Source organism: Typopeltis vanoorti, chromosome 21, assembly GCF_054136105.1.
Source record: "Typopeltis vanoorti isolate ZY-2024b chromosome 21, IOZ_Tvanoo_1.0, whole genome shotgun sequence".
Classification (NCBI taxonomy): Eukaryota; Metazoa; Arthropoda; class Arachnida; order Uropygi; family Thelyphonidae; genus Typopeltis; species Typopeltis vanoorti.
This window is the reverse complement of record NC_143569.1, coordinates 87,281,355-87,309,290: the sequence shown is the minus strand read 5'-3', so window position 1 is coordinate 87,309,290 and position 27,936 is coordinate 87,281,355. Positions and strand designations below refer to the sequence as shown.

The following is a 27,936-nucleotide window of genomic DNA, read 5'->3' as shown; positions in this document are numbered from 1 at the left end:
TACCAAACATTTATAAAGTTGGCAGATCCCTCTATTCAACAAGCATATGGTACAGGTTCTCCTTTCTTACCTTCTCTCAACATACATTGCTAAACTTCTGAAGAGACATACTGGCCATGCAGATTCTTTCAAAAAATTCTTCTCATTTGGTAAAAAAAAAAAGCTCACTAAAATTCAAGTCAAGCAACCTGACATTTTTGTTGTTTGGATGTAGCCTCACAATTTATGAACAGTGGAAGAGCCATTTCTAATTTAGAAGATAGTCTCAGTTACAGATGCTTGCATAGCGATTGGCAACAAGTGTAATCTTGAAAACTGCATTCTCAAACCACAAAAGGCAAATAAACAGAGAATATTAACTTCTACAATTTCAAATTGTAATTTGGTAGACCTCCATTATATTTTGCTAACAACTTATACTATGAATGAAATGAAATTTTGTGATATTTCTTTATTCAGGTTGTTTCTTCATGGAACTAAACTATAGATAAACATAGCAGAGCTACTAGACTGACAAGTTTTTGCAGAAAGCATGCCAAATATCAGCAGAAAGTATGACTGCTCATCAAAAATGACTCAGAATAAAAATTAAGGTACAAATCATTGTTACACTAAAATTCAGTAATTTGAAAAAAAAAAAAAAAAGTTTACGATACCGAATGCATGGTCAGATTCTCAATTTATCATTTTGCCTTTCCCACAGTTACAATTTACAATCTGTGTCACAAATGAAATATTCAAAATTAAAGAAAAGAAAAAAAATTGGAAGTGTACTGACATTACACAATGATTCAAAAATCTATATTTATTATATCAAATTATATATCAGAAATTTGCAAATAACCAATCATTAAATCATCTACTTGGCGAAGAGAAGGGGGAACAGTTTTAGAACTTTTACACAACTCATGTACAATAGAACACATCATATCTTCATTTATATTCTCTACCTCGACACTGAAGTCCTGCCTCCAAGATCGAGCCAGTTTTGAATTTCTTGCAGCAACTCCATAGAGAACTTTTATAACATGGTCTGTATTCATAGGGATTATGTTTTCCTCATCACATGTTTCTAAAACAGATAATTCACAATGGAACCTCTGAAGATTTCTATCCATCACCCAAATCAGAAGACACATCCCAGGTGACATGCTGCTCTGTAAAGGAAAAAAGGAAAAGGAATAATTAGAACCCCATAAATAGTAAATCAATACTAATATATGTTCATATTTCATTTATACATTTAGGAGCATTGCAGATTAATCAAATGCCAAAGAAAACACTACACAGAGTTAGATTTGCATTAGGAACCCCCCCCCCCCATTGACATATTCGGTGTGAAAACAAAGTACGTGATATCAACATCCTGTGTGGCTACTATAAATGAGCCTACCTATCCTCTGTTCATAATCAGTAAATGTTTGCCACTAATGGGGAAAAGTGGCAATGTAAGCCAATTTAACCACAGGCAGATAGTTTGCACCTAGAGGACAGGTGCCAGTATTTCAGAAACAGCCGCACGTTGGTTGCTCCTGTACTACTGTATAAAGGGTGTACCAGGACTGGATTAACCATAAACAGACATCCAGCAGAAGGGCTCACATTGGTCAGCCACATGTGGTTGATCCTAGAGGTGAGATCCAATGACGTGCAACAGTCACACAGCTCGTCCACCAGTACAACAGAGAGGCAGTTCAATCCATTTCCACATGCACTATACTTTGCTCATCTGGAGTGATGAGTCCTGTTTACTGCTGCACCGTGTTGATAGCAGGTTCACATTTGGCCTACACAGCAATAAGCCTTATCCCCTGGTTGCACAGTTTGGGTTCAACAGGTTAGTGGAGGTGGTATTATGGTCTGGAGAGCTTTTTCCTGGCACACCCTAGGTCTGTAGGTTATCATTCCATAAACACTGAATGCTACAGGGACCTGGCAGCTGACCATCTCCACCCAATATCTGCAGGAGATCTACCCTGACAATAGTGTCATCTTTCGACAGGACAATGTACCTTGTCATCAGGCTCATACCACTAGTGAGTGGTTGGAGGAACATGACAACAAATGTGCCACATTGCCTTGGCCTCCAAACTCCCCTGACTGTAACCCAATTGAATGTGTGGGATATGCTAGAATGGGGTGTGATCCTCCTCCGTGGAATGAGTGTGAACTGACAGAGTTGTTGCAGTGGACATGGGCCGAGTTATGCATGGAGGATGTTCGACACCTTGTGGAATCTGTTCCTAGGCATCTGCAGAGAGGTGGACCAATGCGTTATTTGGTGGGTGTTCCTAATGCAAACTAATGTAATGAAAGCTAACTCAGAATATATTTGTGAATTTATTTTAATAAATAATCACTCTCATATCAAATTTAAATTTAATTTTTTATATTATTATTATAGTAGGCAACCAAAACTGTTTACATCTTCAAAGTTTTGAAGATGATGAAGACCTTATGAAATTACAAAAATTTAGCATGACAAGCACTTGTAATCTTAAGTAATGTAATAAAGGCAATTCATTTTGAAGTTTGTACATTCACATACTCAATATTACCTTTGATATTTTTAGTTTCAATATGCAAATACTATATGAATAAAATAAACCCATGGATATGTGCTATTCTCCCTTTTAATTAGATTAAGTGTTAGTTGTTTAAACTTTTTTTTTTTTTATCAATAAATTATATATGTATATATATTTTAAGAACATCTGCAGTTCAGTTGAAAACAATGCTATTCAGAACAGGACTGGTGGTGGGAGGACTAGGCCCCTAGAACTCCCACCACCAATCCTGTTCTGAAAAATATCCTCTGAATTAATCTTATAGAAACCCCTCAGTAATTTGAATGTCTCAATCATATCATCCCTTTTCTGCCTATCAACCAATTTCTGCAACCCACAAATCTTCAACTGTTCTCATAAGGTTCATTCCATAGACCTGCTACCATCTCGCTCACTCACCTCTGGATCCTCTCAACCTCCTCCCCATCAAGAAGAAACCCTGGCTCCCATATCTGGGCACAGTAGTCAAGATGGGGTCTTATCAAGGCTTGATACAGAGGAACAATAACTTGCTTGTCTCTGTTCGTCAAAGTATTATTCAGTAACCAAGTGATTTGATGAGCCGATTTAGCCATTTTTGCAATGTGCTCCCTAAACTTCAACTCCCTATCCACCAACACTCCCAAATCCCTGGAATCGTCAATCTCCTGGAGTACAGTTCCACCAATGTGGTATACTGCTGCTAATCTTTTCACCACAAAATGCATAACCTTACATTTTGTCACATTAAATTGACATCCATTCTCCTTAGCCCAGAACTGTAATCTATCCAAATCGTCCTGCAAGATTTTCACATCTTCTGCATTCATTATTGCCCTACCCAACTTTGCATCATCAGTGAACAAATGAACTGTTCCTCTTAGATCCTTCCCTATATTGTTAATGAACAAATTAAACAGCAGTGGTCCAAGAACAGAACCTTGCAGCACACCACTAGTCACAGGTCATCTTTTGGATTCTACTCCTGAATAAACTACTCTCTGATATCTCTCCATCAACCACCATCCTATCCATCCCCATATGCTGCAGTTTACTGATTAGAATTCGATGTGGTATCCTGTCAAAGGCCTTAGCAAAGTCCAGCAGTATCACTGTATACCCATTACCCTTATCCAGTTCAGCCGTCACTGTGTTATAAAACTTGAGCAAGTTAGTGAGGCATGATCTACCCTTCACAAAACCATGCTGTCCCCCATATAGTATATCATTTTCATCTATCTATTCCTATATTTTTCTCTTGACTACTTTCTCCAAAACCTTGACAACGACTCTTGATATGCTGATCAGTCGGTAATTTGCAACAGCAGTCTTGGAACCTCCTTTATGCAGTGGAACTATTTTCCCCTCTTTCCACCCCCCTAAGGACTAACCCAGACCGAAGACTCAAATTAAACAAAATGGTCAAGGGCACTGACAATTCTTTAGCCGCTTCACGTAAGACCCGAGCTGGTATACCATCCAATCCCATAGGTGAATTAACATTAAGGTTTTGAAATATACTATTCACCTCCATTTCATTCACCTCAATTCCTGCAATATCACCACCTGGATGATATACTCTTGCAAAGTGCTCGCTCAGTAATTCTGTAAACGAATGCTAGTTTCTATTCTGTCGCTACTGCGCTATTGTAAACGAATGCTGTGCCATTGTAATAATATGTTATTATTTATTTATTACTTGTGATGTCTTTTGCTCTATACTTTCTATATCTTTATATGCCGTTATTCAAATTTAGCTGTGCGTGCTTTCTATCTCTGAATCTTTCTTGCTTATATTATTACGTACTATGTTTATCTACCCATCACACTATGAGTCTTATGCCTAAGATACTAGAAAATTTATGTAATTTAGACTGCGCCACTAATATCATTTAATTAGCATTAAACTCAATAATACAGCTGGCAGATTTCTCTCTCTAACACAAATTCTTTCAATAAAACTTTACACAAACAATCGTGGTTTATTCTTTTACTTAACTTTACACTTCGGCTATCTCACTTAGTTTCCCACTGACAAGCCCAATTTATTTAGGAACAGTGCAGTTGTAAAAATAAACAAACAGACGGCACTCTTTTAACAAAAAAAACAAAACAATTTATTTACATTACTATGAAATATACATGAATTTAAACATTAGGGAGATTGCTTTCTCTATCCATTTATAAAATCTTTAGCATAAATTATAACCTATTTACTTTAACACTAATTAACTTCTTTTACTCACAATCTTATTTACTCTCCACTTACAATTTTCACTTATGTGTATAAACTCCTAGTTTATTTGCAAAGAGGTTAGCAACTCTCTGTTAAGTTATTTTTACAATTTTTATATCAACTTCCAATATGCCAGTCGATTCTCTTAATGACATTTTTACTACTATTGAACAATTTCTGAAAAGTCTTTCTATAACAACTATAAGAGGGAACATACAAAGGTGTGTAACTTACAAAGGCTCTGTATCGCACGTTCAGTCAAAAGTCTTTCACTAAAAGTTCTATGGCAATTCTTTCATCTCAGATCTCGAGCTTCCTTCAGGAAATTTGCTTCAGTGGTATCTCATCGGACAAATAGCGGGCTATAAACAGCGACCTGTGGTACTCATACAGTTCCAGCAAAATGTTGTTCTCCCAGGCGAAAATAAAAACTTCCAAGCGAAACTGCTTTGGGTAATTTACATCGCCTTTTCTCCTCTGCTTTGGCTCGCCGAAAATGCCTGGACGACTGCCGTTTCAAGTAGCTTGAACTCCCGCCTCTAAGAAACTGTAATTGCTGCCAACTGTCAACCGGTATTCCTCTCTGGCCCGGAAGCTTTTCTCCGGCAATTGGAACTTCTCCTTTCGGCAATTTGAAGTCCTGTCTGTGGCCTAGAAGCTCTGTCTCTGCAACTGCTGGAAGCTCTCTGTCTCTCTAGCGACTTCTGGATCTGGGGAGCCCCATATGCTTGGCTCTGTCCCTTTTTATTATGCCTTCTCTGAGACCTCACACAAGTTTGTAACCCCCTGAAGAATTCGGCATGATTCTTTCATCTTAAGTTTCAAGTTCGGCCTGCTCTTTGTTCTCTTCTGTGCCTTCTTTTGATTGTAAGTTGTCGGCCACCGGAAAGTTGTTTGAATCTTTCTGACTGACTTTGGAGGTGTTTACGTGCAGAGCCTGTAAGCCTTTCTCATACATACAAAATTTCATAACACAACCTTTCTTATGCCACCATGTAGATCTATTAGATAAAGCTCTGGCGGCAAAACATTGCCTTTGTTTTTAACACTCTAAAATATTCTTATTAAAGCAGTATACACAGTTAATTTCTAGAGAGTTATTTACAATAATATCTAATACAAAATATACAGAGATAAAACAAATTATTTTTTTACAACATTCTTATGGGACTTGACCTAAGTAAAAAATCGATGTAATGTGCTTTGGAATATTTAAGCTACAATCGAGTTTTTACAATTCCACTATATCAACTGATTCAGTTACCTCCCTACCATCAGCATTCCTTAAAATCATTCTGCCGTATACATTTTTTTCTTTTACTTGCAGCATATCGAAAAAACTCTTTGGGATTCTCTTTAGCTTGCGTGGCTAATTTCCTTTCATAATCCGCTTTTGCTTTTCTTAGCACAGTCGTTACCCTTCTGGCCTGTGCTTTATACTGTATATAAAGATAAGGAATTCAATTTGCCTGTTTAGAAGGGCTTGATAAGACTTCACTTGGACTAATGCACGTCTGGTCTGATCTCCATGTTATTTGATACAGTGGAATTATTATTAATTGAATGGGTATAGCCATCCAATTTAATGGATAGCCATGGAGTCTTTTAACTCCATGGCTATCCATTAAAAGAATACCTATCATACATCTCCTTAAACTTATTCACTGTTGAGGTGCTCACAAGCACCTCTGGCAATCCATTCAATTCCTTCACCATTTTCCAAGTAAATAAACTACTCTGCACACCCTTACTAACCACATTCTCAGATAACTTCCAAGTGTGACCCCTGGTTCTCTGCCTACTCCTCATATACTGAAAAATTTTGTGTTAATTTTATAGAATTCCTTTAGTAACTTCACATCCCCCTCTCTTCTCTGCCTCCAACCACACATAATCTATCTTCGGAGGGAGTATTCCACAGACCTGTCATCAGCTTGGTCACTCATCTCTGAATCCTCTCCACCACTTCCCGATACCCAAGAATCACAGGTGACCAAATCAGTGCACAGTAGTCATGTGGCTAAATCATAGCCTTATAAAGAGGGTTAACAGCATCCAAGTAATCCTCTAAGTTATTTTGCTAACCCTTCTGAATTTCAAAACCCTATCGACCTTCATCCCCCCCACACACCAATCCCTAGCCTTATCAATTTCCTGTAATCCAGTACCACAATATGATACAGAGAAATTAATGTTTTGATTCTGAAGTGCATTACCTTACATTTTGCAACATTAAATTGACGACAATGTCCTTTGCCCAAACTGCCAATTTATTTAAATCATCCTGCAGGTTATTTACATCACCTTTATCCTTTATCAACTATTGCCATCCCCAGTTTTGCACTATGAGCAAACAACTGAATATCTCTCCCTCAAATCTTCCATTATATCATTAATGTACAAATTAAAGAGTAGTGGTCCTAGTACACAGGCCTCGGGAACTCCACTACATCCTCATTTGCCTTGATTCCACTCTATCATACACCATCTTCTGATGTCTATCATCCCCCCATCCATGTGCCAACTTCATATCCATTCCCATTTAATTCAACTTATGTAATAATTTTCCATGCAGTATTCTGTCAAATGCCTTTGCAAAGTTCAGCAGTATAATGATGTAGCCATTTCCTTTATCCAATTCCACTGTCACCTTATTATAAAATGCAAATAAATTACTGAGGCAGTACATACCTTTTGCAAAGCTGTGCTGCCCTCTATCCAGTGCAATATTCCTATCAATCATTCCTGAATTTTACTTTTAACCAACTTTTCTAATACTTTAACCACCACTTCAGAGATACTAATTGGTCTGTAATTTGCTACTTCTGTCTTGGAGCCACATTTATGTAATGGAACAATCTTACCACTTTCTATTCCCTTGGAACCTTGCCAGAGCTGCAACTTAGATTAAATGACTTTATCAGAGGCATTACCAGTGCTCTTGCACATTCTCGTAGCACACAAGCTGACAAACCGTCCAGGAACACTAATATATTCAATACTGATATTTTTCAATATACTGAGTACCTCCAGTTCATCAACCTCAATTCTCACCTCAGTAACTGCAAAGTCACCACCTGGATGATATACTGTTGCAAAGTGATCACTTAGTAACTGAACTATTTTTTTTTGCTTCTGTCGCTTTTCTACCATCAGCAGTAAGTAAAGTTATCTTTCCATAATCATTCTTTCTCTTACTTGCTACACAATGGGAAAAACTCTTTTGGATTTACTTTGGACTGCTTAGCAAATTATCTCTCAACATTTACTATAGCCTTCCTTACCATGCTAGTTAGCCTTCTTGCTTGTCCTTTATACTGTCATGAGCATGCTGGTCATCTTTTTGTCTATATTCCTTCCACAATGCTTTCTTTTTTGCAGTTCCAGCTTTATATTGCTACTCATTCACTTAATCCCTACTTGGCTTATCCTCATGATCCTGAGCATGCAGGCTGATACTGCCTCAGTCAAACAATCCTGACCACTTCCCATGCATTAATGACATTCATTCCATGTAGCTTCTTATGCCACGGCAATGCTCAAAGTTGCCACCTCTGTTGGTCATAATTGCGAGCTTTGCAGTTCCACATAAACCCTTTCTTGACTGAAAATTCCACATGTTGAGCAACCTACCAGAACAAAACTGCATGATCAATTTCCCTGATCAGAAGCAGAGTTGCTATTGTATTATAGATAGATCTGATTGCTATTACCAAATCCAACACTCTCAACTGTTCCCCTCCATCACATGCTGCTTCAGGTAATTATCCCTTAGTAACTGTATAAATTCCATTTATATTCTGCCATGTGCCATTTCCTCCTTTTAATCTATATCCCCACAGTTGAAGTCTTCCATGAAATTGCTCGCCTGCACTCATAGTTCTAATCTGCAGACGCATGTCACCCACATCTTCTCAACCACTAGGTCTACAGCAGTAACCAACAATACATTTTGTCCTACTGGTCTCTAGTTCACACCAGAGAGTCTGAAATGAACCATTTCCTCCAGATCTACAATCTTGCTTAAGGTTGAAGTTCCTCAGCTATAATTAATAATACCCCTCCTCCTTCCCTATTTCCTCTAAAAATACAATATCTGTTACATTCTACCCTTGTAGCCACATCATTTGTCAATCAGGTCTTGCTGATGCCAATAGTTTGGGGCTAAGTCGGGCTGACCAATACCAAAAACTCCTCCCCTTAATTTCTGATACTTCGGGCATTCAAGTACATGCATTTCAACATCCCCTTGAGCCCACAGTTATCCTTACATAATGTGATTACCTGCCCATTCAGATTCAAAACCTGGGAAACTGCACTCAGCCCTTGCACAATCACTCTTTTTCTATCCCAAGGGTAGCTATTTCCATACAGCATTCCTGCACTCACACTCATTTGTCCCGGGGATGGCTAGACTTATTACTGATCAATTGCTTCCCTGATTTTGCACTTCCAAACTCTCACCGAGCAACACTTTCTCCAAGCATGTAATTCCAAAACCATTTGAGTTCAGCCCTTCAAGCATACACAGTTGGTCCTTTCATCCATCAAATTCATTCCACACATCTATAAACTGCATACCAATCCTCCTGTACAATCTTCTCATTGACTCATGAGCAATTATGGCACTTCTCAATTCTGTAGCATCATACTCAGCAGCAGACCGATAATCTTTACTTTCTTACTCTTCATTTTTGCTTCTTCCAACAACTCTTTCATACCCTCTCTCACTGCATATTTCTCACCTTTCAAATAATTTGTGACTGTCAAAACAATTACTCGTTTACTTCTTTCTTTCTTTCTGCAAAAAATACAGCACTACTAACATCCTTTATCTTTATCATCCTTTATTTTGATATCACTTCTCTCTCTCTCTCTACTAATGTACCCAAAGAAGAAGTATTAGTTCTTTTACATGATAAGTTATCTAGAAATGTTATATGACACTCATTCATTGTATAAACTTGGATTACTTCATTTTTAGAAACACTATCTACAAACAGAATTTTAGCTAACCCATGGGCAAACCTAGGGTGCATGTAGTAGCAAAGAAGGTTTCCGGGAGGGGGGGGGGGGTGAAAAGACATAGATACCTTTCCATTAAAACCAAGACTGTGGAAAAGATCTACTGATGATGTTTTCTTGATTTGGAGCCATAGTCCAGAATCGCTCATCACTCCAAGAGCTCTTGAACCATCTTAACAACTAACATCCTAGAATTAAATTAACTGTGAAGCTAGAAGTTAACAACTCTCTTCCTTTTTCTGGATGTAAAACTAATACACTTATTGGAAAAAAGTAAAGTTTTCTATCTACAGAAAACCTACATATAACAAGAGAAATTGTCATGATCAGTCTCGTCATAAGCTTGGTATAATTTCTACTTTGGGAACCTGTGCACACACCTGAACTAAGCTTCGATCCTGGCTTTTCTCAGCAAAACCCAAAACCAAAACACAACAACCTGAAGTATCCAGGTATGTACTGTCTTTGGTGTGGCTGCAATTCTCCATATCATGGGCAAACTGAGAAACCAATTGAGTTTCGTATAATGGTAGAACTCGGATATAGTCATGTTCTTAATTCTTCTGATCACAACGACAAGCAGTCCACTACACATCAAGTAAACAGTGTGTGTGCTGGCAATTTACTAATGTTTTACAGTATAGTTACAGCTCAGCTGGATAAAGGGAATGGCTACATGATGATACTGCTGGATTTTCGGAAAGCATCTGACAAGATACCACATGGAATTCAGCAACACGAACTGGAACAAATGGGGATATGAGGACAGCTGATGGACAGATACCAAAACAAAAAAGATGTACATGGAAGAGCATAATCCAGTAGAAGGTGATTAGCAGTGTGCTGAAATGATCTGCACCTGGATACTACTGCTTAAGTGTACATAAATTATATACAAAGTAATAGGAAGGGAATATTTTTTTTTTTATTTATAATACAAAATTATATAAGGTAATAGTTGATCCAGAATTGTAGAGAGCTTGCAAAATGATTTAAATGGACTGACAGCATTGACAAAATATAATGGGTTTCAATTTAATGTGGAAAAGTGACAAGTTATGCATTTTGGGATAAAAATTATAAGCTGTGTACAACAGTGAAGGAACTGTATTCCAGGAAAACAATGAGGCTAGGGATTTGGGATTGAAGTTCAGAAGGCACATAGTTAAGGTTGCCAAGGTAGCTCATAGGATTGTTTGATTATTGAAAAACACCTAATGGCCAGAGATAAGAAAGTTATCAATCTTCTTCTATATAAGGCTTTCATACATTCACATCTGGATTACTGCGTTCAGGTCTGTGCACTTGGGTTTCTTGGAGATGAGAAAATAGTGGAGAGGATCCAGAGACAAATGACCAAGATGGTGAATGCTCCTATGAGGATAGATTAAGGGGCTGTGGTTTGCAAAAGTTGGTTAATAAACAAAAAAAAAAGATGATGATGATATTGACATTTAAGTTATGGAAAGGTTTTACAAGAATGCTGCAGAGGAAATATCTTAGCACTTGTCTAGAGGAGGAGAAACAAGGTCATCAATTCTGAAAATTGAGTGACAAGGGAGTGAAGACCAGATTTTTTGTTTGGAGAGTGGTCAAGAGTGGAATGAGTTACCAGGGTCAGTTATGAGTGATTATCAGTTAATATGTTCAAGGAGAGGTGCAGATACTGTGGATAGTTTGGATCTCCCACAATGAGTCTCTAGACTTCATGGAGGTGCCCACACAAAAATAATGTGAAAAATAACTCTTCTCTGCTTTGCTTCATCTACAAATAACTGAATATCTCCATGCTGTCCATTTACAAAATTACCAACATGAAGGTTGAATAGTAATGGTTCCAGTACTGAGAAAATGCTCTATAATATTATTAATGCTCCACGTGTCAGCCAATTTGGATAACTAAATCCATTCAGAGCAACTTAAATTTGAACTTGTCACACAGTAATCTATGAAATGTTTTTTTAAAAAAAACCACAGTATATGCAATTTCCTTATCAAGAACAAGAATAGCTTCTTTATTACATGTGAGATTTTTCTTCTTCAACCTGGATTAGTTTACTGTTGGACTAAGGCAGTGTTTCTCAAACTTCAAATATCTGCATACCCCTTCTTAAATTTTCATTATTACCAAGTACTCCCTTATCAAAATAATAAATAAATAAATAAAGTATATTTTATTGTAAATGTCTATTTTATTTGAATTTATATGTTCATGTAAACAAAAAATATCATGTAACAGAACAAAATTTGGAATAGATTCCTCTTCATTTCCCAACCATGAAAATCCACATTTCAAGTAATTCATATCATACTTAAGAAGATTTTTCATCTTCTTCTTCCTAGTTAGTTATGTAGAGATGTCAGACCACACACCCTTATTAATTTCATTTGATCCAGATACAATATCGTTTTCTTGTTGCTTACAGCTACTTGTATTTGCTATATTGCTTTCTTTAGTGCATTTTATAAATCCAGTCTTTAACCAATGATCCATACTTAAGAATTTGAAAGCTAAAAAAATTACTGTATTTACACGAATATAACTCGCACTTTTTTCCCAAAATTAAAGTTAAAAAATCATGGTGTGAGATATATGTGGGGATTTTTGGGAACTAAAGTTCAGAGAAGAACTGAAAATGGTGCGACTTACCAAGAAACTCCTATTCGCTATCGCTACTTTTGGCATCGAGAAAAGTTTCCTTGTGTGCATCGTCAAAGTCATCTAACCAAATAGCTTCATCTTCTTTCCTACTATTTCAAGCAAAATTACCAGTAATTTACAAGACTGGAGATACGTAATGAATAATCCTTCTCGAATGACTAATGAGAAGGAAAAGCAGAGCATGAAACAGACAGCAATGATAAGCCAGTAGAGATAGAGCAGTTATGAAGAAGTGCTTATGATTGGTGCAGTATTAACAAAAGATCGCATGAACCAAAGACAAAGGCAAGCCAATAGGCGAGTTGAAATGCTAATTCTCTTCAACCGAATTCCATAATATCTGAAACACATTCACTATATATTTCTTAGTTTTAACATGTTCACAACGGAGTGGTGTCAACCAAAACCATATGTTGCACCGGCAAACATATGGTTTTGCTTCAGTCTATACAGCATACAGCAGTTTCTCTTGGAGGGAGATTTGATTTATTAGTTAGTGCTGTTTTTATCCCAGTTGTCTCTAACTGCACAATTTGTTGAGAAATATATTCTACAGACTGCAAATGTCTCTGTACCTTATTCAGTGATAAATAAAATCACTTGTTTTTCTTGTGTCTTCAGTATAGTGACACTGTTCAGGAGGGCATGATGATTTACCCCAGGGAGCGAGTTACTATCGCCATGACGTTCATGTCCTGGTGATAGTAACTCGCAATTTGAGTAGGAGAATTCATACATAATATATAATTTATTGAGAAATATATACGTTTAAAAGAATTCTTTTTATGAAGCATAGCCAAAAATTGCCACGTACCTCTTGAAGACCTTTCATGTACCCCCTCCAGGGTACGCACCACACTTCGAGAAACACTGGACTAAGGTCCACTGGATGGGGGAGACACGAGATTATAAATAAATGCTACTCTTCATTATTTCATTCTCACAAGACTTGACTCAATATGAGTCCCAATTTTTCTAAAATCTTAATTATCACTGAAGAAATGTAAAAGGTTTATAGTTTTAATGCATGCATTTTACCACCAACTTCATACTACAGAACTACTGCATCCCGCCTATCTTTAAGGATCCTTCAAAATGCAAGATACTCACCGAACATCCACATCAATCAACAATGGTGCCAGTTCCTTAGCACATTAGTGATAGCCGTGCTAAGAAAGCTTCACATACTGTTATTAATGAATTAGGATACTAATACCTTCATTTGAGAGTAGAGCAGTTTCTGCAGATCAGCTGCTAGATAATACGCAAGATCAAACCTAATGGCAATGTTTCTGCTAGAGGTTTCCCCAATTAGTAGTGAATAATACTGTTGCTGTTTTTCTGCCAGGTGATGCCTAAAGCAGCATACAGGGTACTGTTAAGACAACACTCCTTGGGTGGAAGTTATGTGCATAAGTTCCTCATCTCAGTTGCATGCTCTCTTGCTTCTAAATTTCCTACAGAAATCTACCACTAAATATATCCAAACAAACACTACTATGACCATAGATGTTAAAAAATTACCCACAAAAAAAATTAAAAAAGTATGAAATACCACAAAACTTGAAAAATAACTGAACTGTGTTCCTAAAAAGGAAAAATAACACCAAAATTTCATCCATTAAAAAACACTTTCACATCAATTTCACAAACATGTGTTTTTGTGAAATTGATATGATGGACATCACTACACACATTAATGGCATATACACCACCACTTAGAAGCATCAAAGCCCAGTCTGCTATTCCTAACCCAACTCCCAATTGTCTCCCTCCATGATTACATCCTGACTAACCTGATTATATCTTGCATGATGTCTTCTGCAATAAGGGAAATACATGCAGTATTTCCCTTATTGCAGAAGTCAAATGCAGTATGGTCAAATCAGACAATCCTTGCTGAAGGCTATCTAAATCTACAATCTCTGCTTTTCGATCTATTCTGGATTAAGATTTCATTACCTCACTGTATAACTTTCAATTGCTGCCTTTACTTTTCTTTACTGTACCCTGTTGTGTTATCAGTATTATGACTTCTCCTGCAGGGTCAACATAAAAATAAACATTACCATAAAGGATGTGGGGAAATTTTATCCAGACATACTCCCTTGTCGATAACCAGAATACTCTATATCCCATCCTCTTCCCTTTCTAATTAGTCTCCTTGGCCTATCATGTAACTTGTCTTAGAAACCTCTAATGCTTATGATGGGGCAATTAATCCTACATGCACTGTCTTCTATGGTGGTGAGGCCGGCGATGCTCCATGGTGCGGAGACGTGGCCTATAACCAAGGCACAGGAGAGGAAGATGGAGGTAGCGGAGATGCAGATGTTGAGATGGATGAGTGGTGTGACAAAGAAGGACAGGATAAGGAATGACTACATCAGAGGGACGGTTAAGGTGGGACCAATTGGCAAGATGATACAAGAAAGTAGGCTGAGGTGGTTTGGACATGTTGAGAGGAAGGGTGAGGAGTATGTTGGTAAATGAGTGGAGTATATGGAGTTGGAGGGAAGGAGGAAAAGAGGCAGGCCCAAGCTCAGGTGGAGGGATAAGATGACAGAGGATCTTAGAGAGAAAGGATGGAGTCCGAAGGATGCCCTGGACAGGAGAACTTGGAAGAGGAAGGTTAAAGATTGGTGCACCAACCCCGTTTAACATGGGATAAGGCAGAGTGAAAGAAGATGAAGAAGCACTGTCTTCTATGGCTGTAAATAGTGTTATTCTCACTGCTTTGCTTGTTTTACAGGATGAAAAACCCAAAAGAAAAGAAAATTATGTGGAATCATAAAAATACTCTTGTAATCTTAGGATGGGAATGAACACAAAATCCTTCAAGAAAAAATATTCTTGCATTTATAGTATTAATAAAATATACTTTATATTAAATTTATTAGTTATAACTATTCTCTTAAAATGTAGTGGCTGTTGCAACTCACAAATTTGTTACTTTACAGGCAATGTGTCAGAGCCCAGTTCAAAAGACTGATTTTAAATTAATTGGAAAAAAATAAACATGAATTTAACATTCACACACCTTGGATTCCAAACATAACTTGCATATAAGAGTTTTATTAATATTTTGTTGTATCAGCATCATCAGTAAATTCATATAAATGCTGCTCTGGGGTTTTCTGGGTGAAAGTGTATCCACGGATTTATTATGAGGAATAAACATCACTTGATTCTTCAATAAGCAGATAACATTTGAACTCTTGTTCTTCTTTGATGAATCCTGTAATTCTCCTAAGAAAAGTTGGCATGTTTTACACCTTATGCTATCATCACTACCAAAAATGTGATCTAAATCCTGAAGGAGGGCCTTATTTAAATGTAGATAAAGTCCACTAACAAGTAGCGTGTTCCTATCGGGTTCAAGAGTTGGCACGACACTATCGTCTGTATGACAAAACCAATCAGAAGCTATATCCTCCCAGCTGCTTGAAGGCATGTCACAAATTTTTCGAAAAGTATGTTGTTTCTGAGAGAGTTTTTTATAACAGCAGCTACAAAATAAATTATAGGGCACATCTACTTCTATATTTAAACCATCACTGTTGAGTCCCAGTTTACGAGCCAAATTTGAATTCAGAAGTTCGTCCACACATGCATATTCGCTTATTAAATCTGTTTCATTTGATGCAACTGCTGTAAAGTCATTTTCTTTTCTCAATTGTACACGAAATGTTAGTTCTAAAACAGCTGCTTTATTAGAGGAGCTTGTGTTCATCGACTGTTCTGAATTTACACTGGCATGAAGAACTTTCGTTTCGCTGCTTTCTTCTTCGGATGAGCAACTTTTGTAATTAAAACCTGTCAAACCTGAAGCTGAAGGCGGATAAAATGTAAACTCTCCTACCAAAACATATTTAGATACAGACGCAATTTTTTCGTTTGCAAATGTTTTAAAAATAATACAAGTTTCGCAAACAATAACTTCAGCACTATCAACAGAGCTGGAAAAATCGACGTAACGTAATGATATATTTGCAGCACTTACAATAGAATGAATTTCTAGCACGCAACGTAACTTACTTTGATTACCCACACACACGTAGTCAGCCATTTTACTTTGTATTCTCCACCTAACCTGGTGGGAAAACGTTTAATCAACACAGAAGAGCGAAACTATAATTTAATTACAAAAATAATGTGTTGTATAAAATGAAAGACAGTAAAAGAAAGGAACTGAAGATGTGTCTGCGCAATGTGATAATGCCACCTCTGTACACTAATGCCAGATAGCTAGAATAAAGACCGTAACTGGTATAATTCCAGCATCCATTTGCAGCCTGGCTGACTGAGTGGTTAGCGTATCCACTTCCCAGCCAAAAGGCTGCAGGTTCAAATCCCGCCGTGGGCGTGGATGTTTGTGATTGTCCATGGAAATAGTGGTGGTGGTCGGCGATAGATGGCGTTGATGTAGTTGCATGGTTGGTATAGTTGGTGGATTGTGAATGGTGGAGACAGAGCTGTAGAGCAGATGCTCTCCCCCGATGAGTCTTTGGACTCCCTGGAGGTGACAAATAATAATAATAAAATAATAATAATGATGCACTCACCACTACTACTAGAAAAAAATAAATAGATCACGTTAATCTGGGAAAGTTGAAAGATACATAATTTCAAAGAGGGGTTGTGCATTCTAAGGCCATGCTTTCTCATCAACATACTTTGTAAACAAAGCTATACAGTTTATGAAGACTCAACTACCAATTGATCTTGGTATTTGATACAAAAAAAATAAACAAAATGAATGGTTAGCAATTCATTTATATTTATAAATATCCATTTATATTTATAGCAATTCATTTATATTTATAAATGAATTGCTATAATAGATGGAGAATACAAAAATAGTCCACAAGATTAATCCATTTGACTGAAAATAAATTTATTTTAATCATGTATACCATGAGCAGAGAACAGCCCTCTCTTTTAGTAGTGAATGAAAACATTGGTCGAAAAGTTTCTTAGCAGCCGTCATAGTATTGTTGGTTTGACTGGAAATACCTGGGTTCAAATAACGTCCAAGAGGAAAAATAACGATTTCAGGGCTTTTCAAATGAGACTATCGAAGCTGTATTCCATTCTCTCTCTCTCTCCAAAAAAATTTGATTCAATGGCTTGAACTCACTGTTAGAATAGACTTGAAAGATGTGACAGGCTACCCACTTGTCGTTAAAAGATTAGGAAAAAGTTATTCATTCTAGATGATTAAATAAATACACCTGAATTGAAATGTTTATTTTATTTATGGTGGCTGAAGTAAGCATTTCATCTCTTGATCTGCCTTCAGCATCTTAAAGGAAATGCTTCTTTTGAACCTGTAGTATCTGATAAATAAAGGCATGAGAGTCACATATAGCAGAATGTAGAAAACGATATTTCTGTATCTTCATCCAAAAGATATGGGCTGTTTTTGTGAGGAATTTAGAGTGAAGAAAATTTGGTCCCTTCAATCTAATCTGATATTTTCTTGTATTTAGTACATTGATAGTCAGAATGTTTCCCTACAGTGATAGACTTCTGTGATGTTACATTGTTTCTAGTTTGAGCGATTTGCATATTTGGTTCTGGTTGAATTTCTACATCCAAACCTCGTCGGAAATGATAATACGCAATATGACAGTGATCATTCCTCTAACATACTTGTATCAGATACAACAGATTCCTCAGCCCCTATCTGCCAACAGCAAATCTGCTTTACACAAGGGTGGTCTGAAAGGGTCTCGGCCTAACAATGAAAAACCGAATTTATAATTTCAAAATTATTTTTATCAAAAAAAAAAAAAAATCAGCTAACACCTTTTTGTTTTCGTATAGGGAGTAGGTGAGGTCATTTTTAAGCCCTATCTAACTTTTGGAGATTGAGTGGGCAGTTGAATCTCCACTGGTGGCCAATCAGAGATAACTAGCCCAAGGCTATCACCAATTAATCGGCACGCTGTGAATGCGTCTAGTAAATGCCGCCATCTGGTGGTCCCTAACCCTAACACAATATATTTAATGTCTGAAAACAGTGTGGGTGCTACGGTCGATTTTCTTGAGTTTACAGGACATTTACGGGACCGGTTCCAGAGATCGACTAATTTTGGAACCGGTCGAGAAAAGGCTTAGAAAAAGTTCCTGTAGTCGCCGACTAGATTCCAACGCCTTTCGTCGTGCGGTCAAGAGCTGTAGAGTGCAAACGCCACTTCTACTGAGCTACGCAGGCTCTTTATTTTTCAACATAATCTCCCTTAAGACTAATACATTCATTCTAGCGATACTTTAGCACCATTATCCCGTCTCTGTAGTGGTTCTCAGTAAGATCTGCAAAATACCTATCTACTGAAATCACCTCTTGATTAGAAGAAAAACGCTAACCAGCAAGGAAGAGTTTTAGTTTTGGGAAGAGATAGAAGTCAGAGGGAGCCAAATCTGGGGAATAAGGTGGATGTTCCAACAATTCATGTAGTGCAGATCCCTTAATTTTTTCCATTTGCCAAAACGCCTTTGTGGGCAAGTGCGTTATCCTGATGAAAGATGATGTTTTTTTTCTGCAAACTGGGTTTTTTCTCATGAATTTTTTTTTGTCTAGTCTGGTTAAAAGATCGGAATAATATTCCCAGGTTATGGTTTTACCCATTTCAAGACAATTAATAAACCAAATTCCTTTAGCATCCCAAAACATCGATGCTATGACATTTCTTGTTGTTGGAACCGACTACCGACTTTGTCTTTTTTGGCACTGAACAACCGGCTTCTATCCACTGCCTTGACCGCTGTTTGGATTTGGATGTGTAATGGTGAATCCAAGTCTCATCCATAGTAAAAAATCGACGCACAAAATTAGTTTTATTTTTGTTGAAACGCTCCAAGCACTGTTCAGAGATTTTCATGCAAGTGCGTTTTTGATCTGCTGTAAGCAAGCGTGGTACCCATCTTGCACAAAGCTTTTTCATTTGCAATTCTTCATGCAAAATATATCCTACACATTCTTTTGAAATGCCTATAGTCTCAGTAATTGCAGGCATTTTGACTCGTCGGTAATCCAATACCACATCGTACTCTTGATCAATGCTTTCTGGTGTTGTAACACTTTTTGAACATCTTTCACGTAGATCATCTTCAAGGCTGGTACGGCCATGTTTAAACTAGGCCATTTCTTAATTGCCCAAAACGAAAGAGAAGAGTGCTTATAAACTTTTATGAACTTCGAATGAATTTCTTTTTGCGTTAAATCTTCTTTTACAAAGAATTTTATAACCGCACGATAATCAATTTTATCCATTTCAAGGGATACAGACAACGCTTTTGCTTCAGCAGCCGTATAAAACAAACTACTCGATAAAATGACTTGCAATTTCATATGGTTTCTCATGACAGATGTACCAAGTTAGAAAAAAAAAATCGCACCGATAGTGCTGCCATCTATGTTCGAGGCCGAGAACTTTTCAGACCACCCACGTATATATAAGCGTATTTGCTGTTGAGAAATGGCTCAGAAACCTGCAATTGGCTCAAGACAAGCGATTATTTTTATGTACACACTACACAATATTCTCTAAAACAATATGCCACAGTATGGTTCTATGGCACATTTTCTTGAGTTGTAGTATTAAAACCTAGTTTCCTAAGAGAAAAATCCCAGAGTTCAACCTACTCGAAATCAGTTGAAGTAATGCTTAAAAATCTTCCCTTATTTTGCATACTTATAATCTTTACTTTAGCAGCCTAGTGCTATGGATGATTTCCACAGGTCTGACTAGCTCCTTATAACACAAGCTATGATCAACGTATACTCCTAAATCATATTTTTTGGGGTTTCAAAACCAGTTCTTAGTTGATATGATGCTTATGGATGTTTGCTCTGGAGGTTATAATAAAAATATCGAGAAGTTTATAGATTGTTTATAGATTGGCATTTACTAATGCCAATCTATAAACATAAATGACTTATTTATACTCCAAATTACTCAATTAAATATAGAAATTTCTTAGATAATTAATATTTATCCACAATATAATAAAAAACAGGAATATTTATATAAATATTGAGTGCCTCCTCAATAGTATATTAATGGTAGTTAGGGTGGGTTCTTCCAGAAATAGATTCGATGCTGGAGCAGATTAAAAATACTTTTAGCTATCCACTAATGCAATAGAGAAATTTTAATGATTCAATTTTTGTTTCGCAACTCTAACCATATTTCTGAACCATATAGTAGAGTGGGAATGGGTGTTACTTTATAAAATTTAAAAATTTAAGTTGACATTCTGGTCTCTTTTCAACTTTTCAAAAATATGCAGAAAACTTAAAAGTATCCTTTTAAGTTTTCTGCAGATTTTTCAACATTTATTTAGTTTTTCACCTATATGACATTCTGCAACGTAATAGTTAAATTTCATTTTGAAATGGCATGATTATTGTTGTCTTTTGTGTAATCTTTAAATTATCAAAACAAATTCCACTAATATCCTTTATTATCCAAAGATGTATGCTAGTCTGTTTAGCCCCAACTAACTTTTGAAGACCAATGGGAAGCTAATCATAGGAAAGCCACTTTAAACTATCAGTGATTGGATTGACAGCCGTGAGGAAGCGTACGGAAGACAACTGCTACCATCTTACAGTCTCTAATGCTTACACTATATATTAATATCTGAAACGATGTTCGTTCTATGGTCAATTTTTCTTGAGTTTATGGAATGAAAAGCCAAGTTTATGAGGAGGAAACTCTAGTTGCCTTTGAGGGAGACACTAGCGGGTACTCGTCAAAGAAAGGCTTAGGGAAAGTTCCTCTTGGTCAGCTACTGTAATCGAAATTATAATGGTCTTTCTTCTGGCGACTTAGCTTTATGGATGTAAACATCAATCCCACATTGACTATTTTATATAAAATCCGTAATATAAATAGAATCTTTTAACGACTCTTCTCCTATATGATCTCTTTTCTCCAAAATGGTCTCAACTATTCTCCTATAGGGAATAGTTGAGACCATTTTAGCCCTATCTGACTTTTAAAGACTGAGGGTGCAGTTCAGTCTCCACTTTTATTTATTTATTTTTTTATGTTGAGCCCATAAACGAGAGGCTAGTAGATCAATCTATAGTACATTAGTACCGTGTATCGGTTGGGAAAGAAAGTGCTTGTTCACATTGAATTTGAATGACTGTATATAGTATTCCTTAGGGAACACAACAAGGAGAAGACTGTTCCATAGTACAGCAGTTGCCCTGATGAAGGAGGAGGAAAAGAAACTTCTTCTGTGGGTTTCAAGGTGCACTGTGTAGGAGTGTTGAGCAGCAACTGCACGTGTAATAACGAGCTTACTACTATGTGGGAGAATTATTGATGTTATTTCAGATGAACATTTTCCATGGAAATATTTGTAGAATACACACAGTGCAGAGACCGACCGCCTGTGCGAAAGTGGGAAGAGTGAGTTGGTAAGAGATGGGTCATTAATAAGTATGATTGCTCTCTTCCGTATTGAGGCAAGCATTTTGAGGGAGCTTTTGAGGCCCCACCCCATATGTGAGAACAGTATTCGATGATTGGGCGGATTTGTGATTTGTATAAGGTTAACAGATGTTCAGGGGTGAAGTAATGTCTTGAGCGAAAGAGAAATCCTAGTTTTATAAAAGCTGAGGATGCAATGGTTGTTATGTGTTTATGCCAGGAGAGGCCTGGTGTCAGGGTAATTCCAAGAAGGAAAATCTCAGATTGTCTGGAAACTTGGGCGTTGTCAAAAATAATACAGGGGAAAATGGTTCTTTTTTATGAGAAATAAGAGAGCACTGGGTTTTATTAGCATTGACATTGACTAGGTTATCTGAACCCCATTGGATGATGGCTTGGAGGTCTGAATTGAGGGCAATGGTGGTTGCTTGGAACTAATCAGAGATAGCTGGCCCAAGACTAATTTACACATGTGGTGTAGAGAGGCGGATGACAAGTACTACCAGGTCCCTAATCCTAAACACTATATTTACTCTCTGAAATAGTGCAAGTTCTACGGTCGATTTTCTTAAATTTCCACGAGAAAAAATCCGCTCGTCCATGAGCGATTAACTCTTAAACTAGTCGAAGTAAGGCTCAGAGAATGTTTCTCTAGTCTACGATCAGAATCGAACTTATAACACTCTCTCTTTGGCCGATCTAGAGCTGTGGATGTAGACAGCACTTCCAGTGAACTACATAGGTGATAGAAACTCTCATGCCAGCAGTACCCAAGATTCTCAGATGGTTACTGTCCCAAGTACGAAATGGGCTCAGGTTTGTTTAACTTCAGTGATCTGGCGAGAACTGGTGATTTCAAATGATTTAGCCACTGACCTGGACAATTTTATTAAATCTGTGATGAATAATAATACACATCATAGTAATTAATACTTCAGTATTTACAGGTACTTTTACCCAGAGAATTATCGCTATTTATTACTAGTATTTAATTTTGTGGGTCATTAACTTGGAAGCACTAGGAGGTGAGGGTGTTGTTTCCCAATCATCTTCTCTAATTCTGTTGTCCTTGAAATTATATCGGTTTTAATGTGAGTGCATTACTGCTTCCATTTCTACTTCGTTTGACCAATTATTCTTTAGATTATTTTATATTTAAGATATATTTCTTTTTACATAAATGACATACTTTACTTTTGCGCCATATGGTTTCCTAATTTCATAACAGCAGTAACATAACAATCATTACGTTCTTAATTGCATTCAGCTTCGCAGTTAACTGCTTATCCCATTTGATATTACTAATATAAATCTTTAATCATTAACGCACTGCTGTTTTGTTATGCATTTTGAATTCTTAAATTTCGCGTAGTATTTATGAAACTGTTTTGTTAGCTGATAGAGGCACGCACGCACGCACGCACGCACACACGCACACACGCGCACGCACGCACGCACACACACACACACACACACACACACACACACACACACACACACACACACACACACACACACACACACACACACACACACACACACACACACACACACACACACACACACACACACACACACACACAGTTCTTCCTTCTGATTTGATATGCTCAGTTTGAAGGAAATGAAATTAAGGACTCACATTCTTCTGTTTAATCCTTGTCCAAAAGACAGAGTTCCTCATTGCAGCATGAAGAATCTGTGGTAACTTTATCACCATATTTGTACGGCCTTTTTTCATGTATTAGTCACACTGTATTATCCAATGGTATATCTGTAATAATTACAGTTGTTTGTACTGAACTTATTATCATTTACCCAAAATAGTATAGTTCCATTTATTATTGACATCTATTGTTTCACAATATGCTAAATTTCTTGTTCTCTGGTTCTTTACAAAAGTGCTAGGTTACAGGACCATCCATTGGTATGATGCATTTTGAAGAAACACGTTTTGTAGACTGTATTACTGGAAGTCGGAATACATTGTTTATGACTTAATATGATCTCTCCTCTAAATAAAGTTAGGAAAAATTAGCAGGTTTAAAAAATACTATCTACCACAAAGGGGATAGACCTGAGCCATCGGATCTATTTAAGTTAAGACAATGAAGTAAAGTTTCACACATTTCTCTATGAGGAAACGACTTTTATGAAGGACTGTTACCTTTTTTGCAACAAACTCAATGTATAGTGAAGATAGCATGCTCAACAAGTTCAGACTGTGAAGGAACATTATATTTAATATAATACTTGTGTTCTTCCAGACGAATAAAATCATATCTTCCATCATGTTCAAAATAAGATATGACACTTTTGTCTACACTTAGACGAAAATTGTACTTTAAATACATTTTTTTACATGCAATTTCCTCTATTTTTATATATTTTTTGATATTGGCAACTCATGGTATTCCATTATTGAAACGAACACAGATTGTTTAAGAACAAGATGAAAACCCTAAAAGTGGGAATATTGGAAAAATGATCCCTCTGTATAAGAAAGGAGGTCAAATTGACATAAGAAATTATAGGTTTATAACCACTCTCCCAGTCTTTCATAAGCTTTTTACAAAAATTATAGGTGATAGAATAAAATAAACAATGTATTGAATTTCTATCTATTAAAAGAACAGATAAGTCCCAGAGCATCCGTTTCAACTGTAGATCATTTATAAGCCTAAATTGAAGTAATGGAAAAAGAAATGAATGTAATATGTCGATTTCTTTGGATTTCATAGATAATGAAAAAGCCTTCCACTCGACAAATCTATGTAAATTGCTTGAAGCTCTAAATTATATATGAATAGATGATATTTATATTAATATATTAATTCATTATAGGTTGAACCTCTCTCATATATGCGAGATGGAAAAGAAAAGAAAATCAAATCAAAAGAGGAGACAGACAGAGAGATTCTATCTCACCAAACTTTTTGGCTATGAGAGAAATCGAACTTGGACCGAATATCGAAGAGGAACGATGATATCATTCTAATAGAATCGTCATCAAAAGAACTAGAACACATGATTATTGAATTAAATAAATTCGGAGATAAATCTACAAATAAATCAAAAATAATATATAGTGAATAGACTCCAGAATGAAAACAAATCGAAACAAATCAGACATTGAAATAGTGAGGTCATACAAATATCTAGGACAGATAATTACAAACAACCATAAACTTAGTAATGATTCAGCTAGACTAACAGCAGGATACAAAGTTGTTAACCTTTATAGAGATATATTTAAAAGCAAGTTATCAAATTGTCTAAAAAGAAAGATCTACAGCAGTGTGTACTCCCAACAATGACCTGTGATAGCGAAACTAGAGTCTGACTAAAACACATCTAGAGAAACTGAAAAGAACACAACAGAACATGGAAGAGCTATTTTGTGAATAACAGTTAGGTGAAAAGAATAGCATTTAAGAAGCAAACTAGTTATCAAGCAATATTTGGGATAGATAGGAAAGTAAACAAAGATAATGAACAGTGGACATCAGTAATAAAAGGCAACAGATGGCGCTGGGCAGGATATATGATGAGAATATCTGACAGCAGATGGACAATGAGAACAACAGAATGGACACCAAGAATTGGTTAGGGGAAACCAAGTAGATCAACAGTAAGATGGGACGATGAGATTACAAGATGTTATAGACATTTATGGTAGAAAGATGCACAAGATCAGCCAAAATGGAAGAAGCATTCGTTAAGTTGTGGACTGAAGGAAGCAATTGATGATGACCACGATTCATCTGTCATGAGTCATGTTATATTGTAGATCGTTTTTTCATTTTCATGGAGTATAATGTACATGACGTTTAAGGCAACGGTCGCCAATCTTTTGGACCTCACGGACCACTAAACTCACAATTTTGAATCCCACGGACCACTAACATGAATTTTTTTAAAAAAGGTACAAACATGAATAAAATAATGATAATAAAAGTTGCATTTTATTAATTTCAAATGCACTTGTTTAATTATAACAAAATGATTAGTGTGATATATGTTGCGCTGCTCGTTTGAAATAAGTTTATGGATTCTTGGTTCCAATGATGTCACTGCAACATGGAGAGCCGTTTCTATTTCAAGCCGACAGCGGTAGTTGTTTTTAATTGCCATAACAGATGAGAATGTCTTTTCACACAAATAGGTTGTTGCAAATGGAATCAAAATTTTGATGGTTTTTTCACTCAGCACTGGGCATTAACTTTTTACGGAGAGCCAAAAATGATGTCTTGATGAGGACGAGTGGAATTTAGCTTTGAGACTGTCGTCAGATGATAGATCGATTAGGCTTTATTTTTATTTCATGCTCAAATTGCTATCTTCGATGTTTGCCGAAAATGGATCCATTATCAACATATTGCCATGTCTGGGGTCCTCTTCCTTTGGGTAATAACATGCCAAAAGATTCTGTGAGTGACCGTAAGTGCTGTCGAACAATGGTTATTACCTGTCGGTTGACGTCCTCTTCTTTCATATACTCATCAAGATTCGGAAACATTTGCAGATCGTCTTCAGCCAACCGCGTTTGCCACAGCAATATTTTCTTTTGAAATGCATCCGTTTTACCTCACAGCGTGAACATGTCCTGTCCTTAATCTGTCCTTGCAAGGACGTGTTTAGCTCGTTTAGCAGTGAAAAAATATCTGCCCGGTATGCAAGCTTGGCTAGCCAATCATCGTCGGATAAGAGATCTGGAAATTTCGACTTATTGTGTTGCTGGAAAAATAACTTGACTTCTTGGGGTAAGTCGAACAATCGGGTTAGTATTCTGCCTCTCGACAGCCATCTCACCTCATCGTGAAGAAGGTGATGAGTATATTGAGAGCCCATTTCTTCACAAAGTGCTTCAAATATTCGAGAACTGAGTGCTTTGTTTCGAATTTCATTTATAATTTTAATTATATCAGAGAGTACTTCGTGCAGTTCTAGAGACATTATTTTTGCCGCAAGTTGCTCACGATGTAAAATACAATGAGTAAACAAGATGTCAGAACCAGTTGTTCTACCCGGCAAGTTGAGCGAACAGAGGAGTTCTTCCTTAGCTCTCCTTGGTACTCAAACCCCAGAAAACAAAGGAGAATTGCCTTTTTAGTTATGTCTGTTGATTCGTCGAGTTGAATTGATTAAAACGTTGAATTTTTCACCATTTTTATCACTTGATTTTCAGTATCTTCGGGCATGTCTTCGATTCTGTGCTTCACAGTGTTAGCGGACATAGGAATTACTTTCAGTCTCTAGACATCCTGTTTCCCCAAAACTTCTTCACGGGCTTGTAACAAGCAAGACTTAATTAATTCTTCTCCAATAGTATACGGCTTTTTAGTTTTCGCTATTTGAAGTGCTATCAAATAAGAAGCCTTTACTAGGGACTTATCTTCAACAGTCATTTTTACTAAAGAACTTATTTGTTTTTGCATACTTTCACTCATCCTTTGAAAATATTCAACTTGCTGCTTAGCTAAATCCGAGTGCTTTGACTGCAAGTGCCTGGCGGGTTTCGAAGGTTTCATAGCATCATTGAATAAACTCTCAGAACACACGACACAAAGGGGCCGTGGATCCATCCCACTTCCAGGTTCTTGAATAAATCCAAACTTCAAGTAGTCCCCCATCATATTTTCTTGAAACCTTGAACTTTTTCTTCGCTCCGCTTCCAGTTGTAATGTCCTTCCTGATGGTGCCTGGCGAGGGCTGTGGAGTCTCTGATTCATTGATCAACTCATGGTTACGCGAAATATTACCAAAGAAATGCAAAATGCTTGGTTGAGTTTTCTCACTCATTGTGGGTTTATTTTATTCGAATCTTAAACCAAATGGCAATTATCAAATTGAAGCTCTTCGATGCCATTAAATATCACACTGTGCACAATTTTAATAACAACAACACTGGTTCGCTTATCTAAGAAGAGTATCGTGAGGAAAAAACGCCAGTATAGTGTTGACAGACGTCAATTCGCTTCAACAAAATAAAACAATCGGACGAGAATTGGTATTCAC

At 36.8% G+C, this 27,936-nt stretch overlaps 2 protein-coding genes across 2 annotated transcripts; both read right to left on the bottom strand.

Annotated features, from left to right (window-relative positions):
* Nucleotides 1-790: 790 nt before the first annotated feature.
* On the bottom strand, nt 791-16,539 carry LOC150095084 (E3 ubiquitin-protein ligase E3D-like). The gene is made up of 2 exons (XM_090411442.1): nt 15,510-16,539; nt 791-1,157 (listed from the first exon to the last, which is right to left on the bottom strand). The coding sequence occupies exons 1-2, from the start codon at nt 16,536-16,538 to the stop codon at nt 819-821; spliced, it is 1,368 nt and encodes a 455-aa protein (XP_090267568.1). The 5' UTR covers nt 16,539; the 3' UTR covers nt 791-818.
* Nucleotides 16,540-27,173: 10,634 nt separating this feature from the next.
* Nucleotides 27,174-27,650, bottom strand: LOC150095083 (zinc finger MYM-type protein 6-like). Its single transcript, XM_090411192.1, has one exon. It carries the CDS (start codon nt 27,648-27,650, stop codon nt 27,174-27,176), a length of 477 nt encoding a protein of 158 aa, XP_090267318.1.
* Between the last annotated feature and the right edge of the window lie 286 nt (nt 27,651-27,936).

Coding starts and splice junctions, on each gene's coding strand:
- LOC150095083 (XM_090411192.1), bottom strand. CDS start 27,650: ATGAATCAGAGACTCCACAGCCCTCGCCAGGCACCATCAGGAAGGACA.
- LOC150095084 (XM_090411442.1), bottom strand. CDS start 16,538: ATGGCTGACTACGTGTGTGTGGGTAATCAAAGTAAGTTACGTTGCGTG. Junction 1,158..15,509: donor AGTTATGTTTGGAATCCAAG/GTGTGTGAATGT, acceptor TTTCCTTTACAG/AGCAGCATGTCACCTGGGAT.